Source organism: Trametes versicolor (genome assembly GCF_000271585.1).
Source record: "Trametes versicolor FP-101664 SS1 unplaced genomic scaffold TRAVEscaffold_1, whole genome shotgun sequence".
NCBI classification, from domain to species: domain Eukaryota; kingdom Fungi; phylum Basidiomycota; class Agaricomycetes; order Polyporales; family Polyporaceae; genus Trametes; species Trametes versicolor.
The window spans coordinates 2825463-2835877 of NW_007360321.1; the positions used below are offsets into that span (position 1 = coordinate 2825463).

Genomic DNA, 10415 nt, shown 5'->3' on the forward strand with positions numbered 1-10415 from the left:
AGGCCGCTGCCGCCACTCCCCGCAGGCGGCGCGCTGTATCGGACAGGATCGTGCAGATCCGTGCTCGCTGCGTTCAAAGGCCGGCGTCCGCGCCGCGGCGTGAGCACGCACGGGGCCTAGAGCGGGGTAGCGCGTCTGGGGGGTCTCACGCGTATGAATGGGCTGGGGATTCGTCGGAGCGAGCGAGGGCGCGTCCGGACGCTTTTGCGTGCGTGCGCGGGGACCGGCGTGTTGAACCTTCGCCGGCAGGATGGGGGCATGTTTAGGTCACCGATGCGCGTCGCGGACCGAAGCGGGGCTGTGTGTTCGTAAGAGGCTGGTTGACGGACACAGGACTCTGAGATGAGGGACATTCGGGTGCTGAGGATGGTCAGTAGAACGTGTCAGACGTAACACGGATAGATGGATGAATGGATGTTGCAGGAGAAGAGCATGCCCGGGTATGACTGCATGCGCGATCGGACTTCACACGAACAGCCTTCCGGGGCCGAGAAATCGACATCGGGGTGGACATCCACATCCAGAGACCTATGCGTCGGGATACCGCCGGAGAGGTAGAAGATGCGAACCGCCATGCCATTGGTCGACTAAGCCAGCGTGTATACAGAAGAACGCGCCACCTAGTGGTCGTGATGATGAGGTGCCTGCTCGTACCGCAGACCGCTGGTAAAATAGTCGGGTGAGTACCTCTATTGATGAGTGGGTGTTGGATGGAAGCTCACCAGTAGCTGTATATAGAGCCGGTGGTGGACGAGAGCATAGTTTAGCTTTCTGATGAGTGGTATGGATCTAGGGGTACAAACGCACCCGCACGCCCGAGGGCCCGGCTTGTCCTGAAAATGAAAGGTAAGAGGTAGCTCCCAGAGAAGGCAGCCTCATGAGACTGACCAAGTTGATGAAGATCTTGGGGTGGCCAAGGGGACCTCCTCCTGTTATGGTGTGAGAACAGGCCGCGAACGGATGAGGACAGACGTACCACCATCGCAAACTGCCTTGCGACCGTTCACAACACGGATGGGTTCCCGACTGATCATCTCCATTGCACTGAGCGGGTTTGGTTGGAGCTCCATAATGGTCTGCTCGAAGCGAGGGCCGGAGTGCGGTTGAGGACGAGGGCGCTGGCTGGTCGACCAGGTGGTAGCCAGGTTGGGTGCCTGTGGGACTGCAGCCGCGGCGGCGGGTACCTCCGGCGTAGGCACAGGGGTGGACGTAGAAGAGAGACGGGTGAGTGGGCGGGCGAGGCCCTGGAGAGCTCGACGGGCAAGCATGGCGGTCGTTGGAGAGGTAGGCGGGACCCAATTAGGAAGCACGGCAGGCGCTGAGCTCGGGAGACTCGTGGGAATCAGAAGCGGCACGGCGCGGGCCGGGGAGGGTGGCAGGCGCGCGGTAATGGGTGACGTCAAGAAAGGCAAGAGGGCAGACAGCTTGAGTTTGTGCTCGAACGTTCTCGCCCAATGCGGCGGTGGCTCGGGCCTCCGCTTTGTTTCCTGCCTTTTCGACCGAGTTCGAGGGGCGTGCTCTCGCTCGTATATAATACTCCTCTGCCTCCGAACAGGCCCCCAACATACTCTCAACGACTAACATCACACACCTTCGTATACCCTTGCCCACCTCACCTTTTCTTTCTTCTTCACGACCATCATGGCTGCATCCATGAACTTCACCGACAAGACTCAGGAGTCTCTTGCAGCGGCGATCCAGCTTGCAAAAGACTACGCCAACGCTCAGGGTAAGTGCTCTCGTCAAAAGTTCACTGACGACGCTCTAACATTTGCGTGCAGTACACCCCGCCCACATCGGATTTGTCCTCCTCAATGAGGCTCAGGGCGAAGGTGCATCCTCAGGGGCGCACTCACTATTCACCTCCGTCATCGACAAGGCTGGCGGCGATCCAGTGAGTATACTACTCTCGCGTGTGTATTGACGATGTCACTAACATATCTTCCATAGCTCGCCGTACGGAGAGGGCTTCAGAAGCTCATCGTTCGCCTGCCCACTCAATCACCACCACCAGAGGAGATCTCTCTCAGCAGCGCAGCAATGAAGGTCTTGCGCGAAGCCGACTCTCTGCGCAAGACCATGCACGATTCCTACATCGCGCAAGACCACATCCTCGCCGCGCTCATCAAGGACTCCTCAATACAGCCCATCTTGAAGGAGGCGGGTCTCACAGAAGATGTCCTCAAGACCGCCATCGAGCAGATCCGCGGCAACCGACGCGTCGATACTAAGAACGCGGAGCAAGGCTTCGACGCGTTGAACAAGTACGCCACCGACCTCACCGCTTTGGCCGAGGAGGGCAAGCTCGACCCCGTCATCGGCCGTGATAACGAGATTCGTCGCGCCATCCGGATCCTCTGCAGACGGTAAGCTCGCATTCTTTGCATTCTCGCCTGGACAAAATCTGACTTTGTTCATAGGACGAAGAACAACCCTGTTCTCATCGGTGAACCCGGTGTAGGAAAGTCTGCCATCGCAGAAGGCCTCGCACAACGGATCGTCAACCGCGACGTCCCGGCTTCGCTCATCGCGCGCCTCTATTCGCTCGATATGGGTGCCCTCATGGCGGGTGCCAAGTACAAGGGCGAGTACGAGGAGCGTATCAAGTCCGTCTTGAACGAAGTCGAGAAGGCCTCGGAGGAGGGCACCGGCATCATCCTCTTCATCGACGAGCTCCACCTCATCATGGCGGGCCGGGGTGGGGAGGGCGGCGGCATGGACGCCGCCAACCTCTTCAAGCCCCTGCTCGCCCGTGGCAAGCTCCGGTGCATCGGCGCGACCACGCTCTCCGAGTACAGGAAGTACATCGAGACCGATCCCGCGCTCGAGCGTCGGTTCGCCCAGGTGCTCATCAACGAGCCTTCCGTCCCGGAGACGATCTCCATCCTCCGTGGTATTCGGGAGAAGTACGAGGTCCACCACGGTGTCCGCATCCACGACGGCGCACTCATCGCCGCTGCAACACTCGCTCACCGCTACCTCACCTCAAGACGGTTGCCCGACTCCGCCATCGACTTGGTTGATGAAGCCTGTGCAAGGTAAGTTCATGTGTGATCTATTCTTTGGAGCTGCGAGCTAATCGATATCTTAGTGTACGTGTGACACGCGAGACCGCTCCTGAAGCGATCGACAAGCTCCAGCGTCGCAAGCTCGAACTCGAGGTCGAGATCCACGCTCTCGAACGGGAGAAGGACGACGCCTCGAAGGAGCGTCTCATCCTCGCTCGCAAGGCTATCGCCGACGTCGAGGACCAGCTCAAGCCCCTCCAGGCCGCATACGAAGCCGAGAAGATGCGCGGCGACGAGATCAACACCGTCCGCAGGCGCATCGACGAGCTCAAGGCCAAGGCCGACGAAGCCGAGCGCCGCTACGACCTCGCCACCGCGTCCGACCTCCGTTACTACGCTCTTCCTGACCTCCAAAACCGGCTTGCGCAGCTCGAGGCGAAGAAGGCCGAAGAGGACAGCACGCACGGCTCGGGCACCGACACGGTCACCCCGGACCAGATTGCGGAGATCGTCGCGCGTTGGACGAACATCCCGACGACGCGGCTCATGAGCACCGAGAAGGAGAAGCTGCTCCGCATGGAGAAGATCCTGGCGGAGAGCGTCGTTGGTCAGCCTGAGGCGGTCAAGGCGGTCGCGAATGCGATTCGTCTGAGTCGCTCGGGCTTGCGGAACGCGAACCGGCCTATCGCAAGTTTCCTCTTCGCCGGTCCTTCCGGTACTGGTAAGACCCTGATGAGCAAGACTGTAAGTCCCTCCGTCGCCTGTGAGCTCGAATGCAGTGCTGACATTTATGTTTTCAGCTCGCGACGCTCCTCTTCGACTCTCCCGACGCGATGATCCGTATCGACGGTTCAGAGTACTCCGAGAAGCACTCGATCGCGCGTCTCATCGGCGCTCCCCCGGGCTACGTCGGCCACGACCAGGGCGGGCAGCTCACGGAGTACATCCGCCGGAAGCCGTACTCGATCGTGCTCATCGACGAGATCGAGAAGGCCTCGCGGGAGTTCTACCAGCTCTTCCTGCAGGTGCTCGACGACGGGCGGCTCACGGACGGCCAGGGCCGCATCGTCGACTTCCGCAACACGGTCATCATCATGACGAGCAACCTCGGCGCCGCGTTCCTCAACGACATGGGCTCCGGCGCGGTCAAGCCTGCGACGAGGGAGCTCGTCATGGGCGCGATCCGCAACCACTTCCCGCCCGAGTTCATCAACCGTATCGACGAGATCGTCATCTTCGTGAGTACCCCCTGGTCTCTTCGTACTGTAATAAGCATACTGACATGTATCTCCTCAGCGCACACTCTCACGCCAGAACGTGCTGAAGATCGTGGACATCCGGCTCAAGGAGGTCCAGGACCGGCTCGCGGACCGCAAGATGACGCTCGAGCTCGACGACGCGGCGAAGAACTACCTGATGTCGATCGGGTACTCGCCCGCGTACGGCGCGCGCCCGCTGAACCGCGCGATCCAGCAGGAGCTGCTCAACCCGCTCTCGGTCATGATCCTCTCCGAGCGCGTGCGCGACGGCGAGACGGTGCGGATCGCGTTCGACGGCCCGCACAACCGCCTGCAGATCGTGCCGAACCACGAGGGCAACGGCGAGGGCATGGACGTCGACTACGACGAGGACGAGGACATCGAGATCGAGGAGATGGACTGAGCGCTAAGCGCTGGATGGGTTGGATGTGTACGATAGATAGACTCAAGGGAGGCCTCAGAGGCCTGGCGGACGATCTAGCGTATAGCGAATCTTTTATCCTGCATTTGTATTTGTAGAGTCACGCAAAAGCATTGTACGATAGCACTATAATGCATCTCCTTCAAATCTCGAACATGCTTGGGATGTGCGGCACTCGGAAAGTAGATGCTCACTTATGAACGATATGCGACAACAGCGACAGTGGCCATGCAGAGGTAAGAATGCAAAGAACGATATAGTAAATGTATAGATAGACACAGGTACAAGACTTCGCTCTGTTAACGGTCTTCTTCTTTGATGACGGGTCGCCTGTTGTCTTTCTTGACCTTACGCAACTGGTCCGACCGAACGTGTGTCCCGTCCCGGTGTGTGTACACAAGCTTGGACTGTCGGAGAATACACGATGTGAGTAAGGCAGGTGCATGATGAGCACGCATACATTACCTCCTTGCCCTCGATCACGACCTTGAACCCCCAACTTTCCATATGCTCCTCCCGATGCGCACTGACCATGTACCCGAATGCATCGCGCGCCCACGATTCGCGTATATGCCAGCTCTTGCCCTTCAGTCTCAGCCGCTCATCAGGCGTGATTAAGTCACCCGCGAGGTCGATGTTCGCGTCCGTTAGACGGAGCAGGTCAATGAGATAACCACACCCTTCGATCTCGCACACCCACTTCAGTGTCGCTGTCGGCTGCGGTGGGTGAAAGTATGCGGATGGGATCAGCGCGGCGAGGTTCGGGTCGATAGGCGACGCGGGGCGCGAGGGCAGGCCTATAGAGGACGCGCTGGAGGGCGAGCCGGGTGGGGTCGATACGGGGGAGAAATCGGGGTCGTATGTACGCAGATAGGTGTCGTCGACCTCCGGCGAAGGGGTGCGCCTGCGGGACGGGCCGTGCGACGGCGGGTCAGCGGAGCGCATTGTAGAGGTTGTGGCGCCTGAGCCGGTAGTGCGGGACGCGTTGCGTCGAGGAGCTCGTCTCTGTTCACGGAGTCGGAGAGTAAGTATGAGATAGTTTGGCAGAGAAAACTCCAACTGGACTCGAACGCACCTGTTTAGTCTTCTTTCCTTGTTGCTCTATCCTGGACCGCAGACGGGAGGGTAGATCTTCTTCCTCTTCCTCCTCCTCCTCGGGAGATACTTGCACCCCCGGCGGCACACCCCAGGAATAGCCCTCACGTGCAGCGAGCTTGCGGGTACGGGCGATCTCGGTAATCCACGCCCGCCAGGATTCAAGGTCGAGCCACTGGGCGCGGCCCAACTCCAGATCGCCCACGACCCATTCCGCATGTGCGGCGAAGAGTGAGCACACCTCCGCACGCGAGACGTGACGCAAGATATGCTCGCGGTTACCCCGCATGCGCCCGTTAGGACCTACATCGGGGTCTAACTCTGCGTCGAAGACGGGGCGCCAGTGTCGCGCCTCGCCGGCCTGCGCCATGTGTCTCATGTAGAGATCGACGAACCAGGTGGGGTTACGGAGGTGCATGGGCGTTGTGTTGTCCGCATGGTGGTTGCACTCGCCGTCCAGCTTGAGTAGATCCTTCAGGGTGCGCATGAGACGGAAACGGGCGAGGTACTATGTGGGCAAGAGATTAGGGGGGAATGATGGAAGGACGGCTGGCTGCGCGTACGAGATCGCTCCGTTTATATGTCTCAATGTCCAAACTCTCGACGGCGTAGCGACGTTTGCTGTTTATACGTCAAAACACCGTTAATTATAGGCAAGAAGGGTACGTACTGTGCTTGGGAGGTGATCATAAGCCCATCAGGGACGTGATCCCCTGCGAAAATATTTAGTATCCGCGTGTCATAGAGGCTGTTTCCAGTGCATACCATGCAGATAAACGGCAGGCATGTGTTTGACTCCTTGAATTTTGACCTTGACTCTGAGCTGCGCGCCGGTAAAGCCCGGCACTGGTGAGTATATCCTCTTCAGCGTGAGGTTGCTTGGGCTAGCTCGGACACCGAAAGGAGACCGAGCAGCAACGTCTCTTTCTCGGAGTTCCTCTTCGATCGTGTTTAGCGCATCCGGTTGCAGCCACGAGAGGCTCTGTATCTCGAGGATGCCGCGGAACACGATAGGAGTGTCGCTGAAGCGGTCTGCATCATAATCCGGTTGGGTGCTTTCACATTCGTTCAAGCTGTGGCAAGAACGAGGTCAGCAGTCGGACGTGCACAACAAAGCACGGAGGGTGTCACCCTGTCATCAAACCTCCGCAGCCGAGAGTCAAGAGATTGAGAGACACCGGGTTGTTCTTTGTGGTACCTCTACAGGTCTCAATGAGGACCTCTTCCTCTAGGTAGGGTCCGAACGGAGTTTTGAGGAGCTCGCTCAAAGAGGTTCCTGCCATCGCAGATTTCTCTACAATCAGCCAGAACTAGTAGGTTCGGAGCAAGCCTTTGTTCTGGCGGAATCTACAGTAGACGATGGCCAGAGCAAGACCCTTCTCCAGTTGCGCGAAGCACAAAAATTATGTCGACTTGAAGTAGGCAACTTGTTCTGAGAGCAGATCTAGAGAGGAGGGACAGAGGGTGGCGGCACGTAGCCACGTGTTTCTCCCTTCCCAAAAGGGTCAGGCGTGGGCGCGTGTCTTGTGGTGCTGCTCAGACGCGGAGGCTGTCGCTGCTGCACCTGTCGGCCACAGAACGTCGACCTCCACACTCTCTTCATGGCTGGCGACGACAGCGACCCCTCCATCTCTATCCCAGTCGGCATCATCATCGGCCTCCTTGCCTCCTTCATTCAATCTCTCGGCCTCACCGTCCAGCGCAAGAGCCATGTTCTCAACCAATCACTCCCGGAGGACCAGCAGAAGGTCGAGCACCGCAGGCCGTACGTCTACCACGCCCCTCCCTTCACGTCCGCCGCTGACCTGTCCACAGACTATGGCTTCTAGGCTTCAGTACGTGTTCATTCCGTCACGTCCGATGGGGCCTCCGCTGATGCCTTCCAGCCATCTTCATCTCCTCCAACCTCTTCGGATCCGTGTTCCAGATCGCGTCCCTCCCGGTCGTCATTCTCGCCCCCCTCGGCGCGGTCTCTCTCCTGTGGAATGCCTTCTTTGCACGCCTCCTCCTTGGGGACGTGTTCTCGCCTTGGATGCTGCTCGGGACGCTACTCATCGCCGGCGGAGCCGTGCTCATTGCTGTCTTCGGCATCGTCAAGGAGCCTACGCACTCACTCGAGGACCTGCTGCGCCTGTTCAGTCGCCCAGCGTTCATAGCGTACTTCTCGCTGCTGGGCTTCGTTGTGCTAGTGTGGCTAGTTGCCGTAAGTCCATCCGAAATCATATGTACATGGTGGCTGAACCGCTGTGGCTGTAGACCCATGTGGTGGAGTACTCCTATACCCGCCGCTACAAGCTCGCGGACGTCAGCCCGCCACTATCACCCCTTCTTGCGCCGAACACAGCGCCCTCCCTCCTTACCACCGCAACGACAGCGACGTCCGCGGTCGACCCCACCTCGGCGACTGAGCGGACACCCCTCATTGACCGCAAACCCCAACCGCGCTCAAAGTCACCATCCCCTTCGACCTCCATCCGCTCCATCATCGCGAGCCCGCTCTCGTATGGCGCGAAATCACCGCAGACCCCTCTATTCCTCGCATTCTCGTATGCGTCCATATCCGGCATCCTCTCGGGCATGTGCCTCCTGTTCGCGAAGAGCGGGGTCGAGCTGCTGCTGTGGACGTTCGGCGGAAACAACCAGTTTTGGCGGTGGCAGGCGTGGGTGCTTGTCATCAGCCTGGTGGTGTTCGCCCTGCTGCAGCTGTGGTATATGCACAAGAGTCTGGTTTTGGCCGATCCTACCTTAGTATGCCCACGTGAGTACGCGCTCCTATGACTTCATTGCACTTCTCACTAACCCATCGTGTAGTGGCATTCTGTTTCTACAACCTATCTAGCATCGTGAATGGCCTGGTCTACTTTGACCAATTTTCGATGCTCTCTACCCTGCACCTTCTCCTGGTGGGGCTCGGCATTGCCGTCTTGCTTTCCGGCGTCTGGATCATCAGCTTCCCTCCAGGCGGCGGAGGCGGTGTCGACGTTGGCACCTGGCACGAAGGCGACTCCGCAATGGAACTTACCGGTGAAGACAGCGATATCGAGGAAGAAGCGTACGAGGACGAACCGTTGCCCATGGACGAGCAGTCTCGCGCCGAGTCTGCGCGCGGCCGCACCTCCTCCGGGCTCGGGTTGCACGTCATTACAGAACCACCTACGCCGATCGCAGCACCGCAGCTGTCACCACCACCGACCACCCCCGCACGCTCGGGGGGACGCGCAGCCCGCCCACACGGCCGACAGCAGACGGACTCCGCGTTGCTCTCGTCTCCGCCGGCTCGGCGCTCGCGCACTACGAGCACAGGGCTGGAACACAGCCTAAGTCCCGAAGTGCAGTCTCCAGGATCGGCCTCCTCGCGCAGGCGACGGCGCACCACGCTCGCAGCGGCCTCGGGCGCGTCGCAGCTCAGTCCCACAGCTTCGCATTTCGCGCCGTCGCTACCCCCGAGCGCGTCTGCGCTCAGCGGGTTCTCCATCGGGCTGTCGCCCATCAGCCCGGGATTCTCCATCGTGCCGCGCGAGCGGCGGCGGCGGATGACAGGGCACGGGAGCAGTAACGGGGGCGCGGGCGGAGCAGCGAGTGGGCTGCTGCCATTGCCAGGGGGCGATGCGCACAGTCATTACGGCGCTGGCGCCGGGGCTGCAAGCGACGCAGGGTCGGTTGGGAGCCCAGGGCGGGGGTGGAAGATGCGCCGAGTGGTGAGCGAAGGCGATGCGACGGGCGCTGCGCCGCTGCGTGTCGATGGCGGCGGCGTAGGGTCAGACTCGAGAACTGGCGGGGAGGCAGCGGGCCTGCCGTACGGGAGGGACGTCGAGCGGGCAGGCGGCGGCGGCGGACAGGAAGCTGGCCAGGAACCGGAAGGACGGCGGGCAAAGGGAAGATGGAAGTGGCTGCGGAACGTGCTGGGTAGCACGGATCCGCCGAGATGAGTTTGGCCTGGGTGTGTTCGCCCTTGCGACGTCGAGACGCGTCGCGCGGAATATGAGGGCGCGGGGCCCTGGCGGAAGTGGACGGAGGCGGGATGGTATATAGACATTGATATGATGGTGATACACCCCCCTTACGACGTACATAATGGGGTTTCTATGGACTCGTACTAGCATACCCGACGCGAGTAAGTAGGCATCAATGGCAACCTTCTTGGATGGATCCGCGCTGTTGTCCGGACGGCGGCGAGCGCGATGACGAGAAGAAGGCGTTCGCGGGAGGGCCCTCTGCTCGGCGCATCTCCGGACTCCGAGGCGGCAGCGCCACCGAGCCGAGCACGGACGACGTGTGGAGATGTTAACTGCGCGCCACTGTCATTAATGAGTGGTCTGTCAGGACATGCATGGACGTCGCCATGTCGCCCAGCCAGGAACACCGCGATATGGAGGAGGAGGGGCGGGTGCTCGACGGAGGACTCGGTCTCCAAACCCGTCGGCGTCCTTCCATAGAAGGCGAGTTAGAAGCCCCTTCGAGCTAGAACGGCTCCCACCATCACATCGATCTCGATCGCCAGATACGCGAGTGCGCGACGGGGTGCACGTGATCGCGTATCTATGTAGCCGTAGCGCGCCCGCTGTGCTGGGTCGCGATTTGCAGCAGCAGCAGCTCTTCTGGGGCTGCGCACTCCCTTCTGCGGTTCTGGGA

At 60.1% G+C, this 10415-nt stretch overlaps 4 protein-coding genes across 4 annotated transcripts; 2 read left to right on the plus strand and 2 right to left on the minus strand.

Moving 5' to 3' along the window:
- Positions 1 to 620: 620 nt before the first annotated feature.
- On the minus strand, positions 621 to 1268 carry TRAVEDRAFT_42061 (uncharacterized protein; the record flags this gene model as incomplete). Its single annotated transcript, XM_008033990.1, has 5 exons — positions 621 to 663; positions 723 to 728; positions 808 to 833; positions 889 to 929; positions 977 to 1268. The coding sequence occupies 5 exons, from the start codon at positions 1266 to 1268 to the stop codon at positions 621 to 623; spliced, it is 408 nt and encodes a 135-aa protein (XP_008032181.1).
- Positions 1269 to 1578: 310 nt separating this feature from the next.
- Positions 1579 to 4840, plus strand: TRAVEDRAFT_25762 (uncharacterized protein). Its single transcript, XM_008033664.1, has 7 exons — positions 1579 to 1729; positions 1782 to 1894; positions 1951 to 2366; positions 2421 to 3038; positions 3092 to 3752; positions 3809 to 4246; positions 4305 to 4840. Exons 1-7 carry the CDS (start codon positions 1642 to 1644, stop codon positions 4668 to 4670), a joined length of 2700 nt encoding a protein of 899 aa, XP_008031855.1. The 5' UTR covers positions 1579 to 1641; the 3' UTR covers positions 4671 to 4840.
- Positions 4841 to 4886: 46 nt separating this feature from the next.
- On the minus strand, positions 4887 to 7066 carry TRAVEDRAFT_68417 (uncharacterized protein; the record flags this gene model as incomplete). Its single annotated transcript, XM_008034834.1, has 7 exons — positions 4887 to 5095; positions 5154 to 5693; positions 5764 to 6291; positions 6347 to 6404; positions 6454 to 6496; positions 6549 to 6856; positions 6915 to 7066. The coding sequence occupies 7 exons, from the start codon at positions 7064 to 7066 to the stop codon at positions 4988 to 4990; spliced, it is 1737 nt and encodes a 578-aa protein (XP_008033025.1). The 3' UTR covers positions 4887 to 4987.
- Positions 7067 to 7366: 300 nt separating this feature from the next.
- Positions 7367 to 9899, plus strand: TRAVEDRAFT_25765 (uncharacterized protein). The gene is made up of 5 exons (XM_008033665.1): positions 7367 to 7548; positions 7599 to 7618; positions 7670 to 7986; positions 8040 to 8541; positions 8595 to 9899. Exons 1-5 carry the CDS (start codon positions 7385 to 7387, stop codon positions 9710 to 9712), a joined length of 2121 nt encoding a protein of 706 aa, XP_008031856.1. The 5' UTR covers positions 7367 to 7384; the 3' UTR covers positions 9713 to 9899.
- The last annotated feature ends 516 nt before the right edge of the window (positions 9900 to 10415 follow it).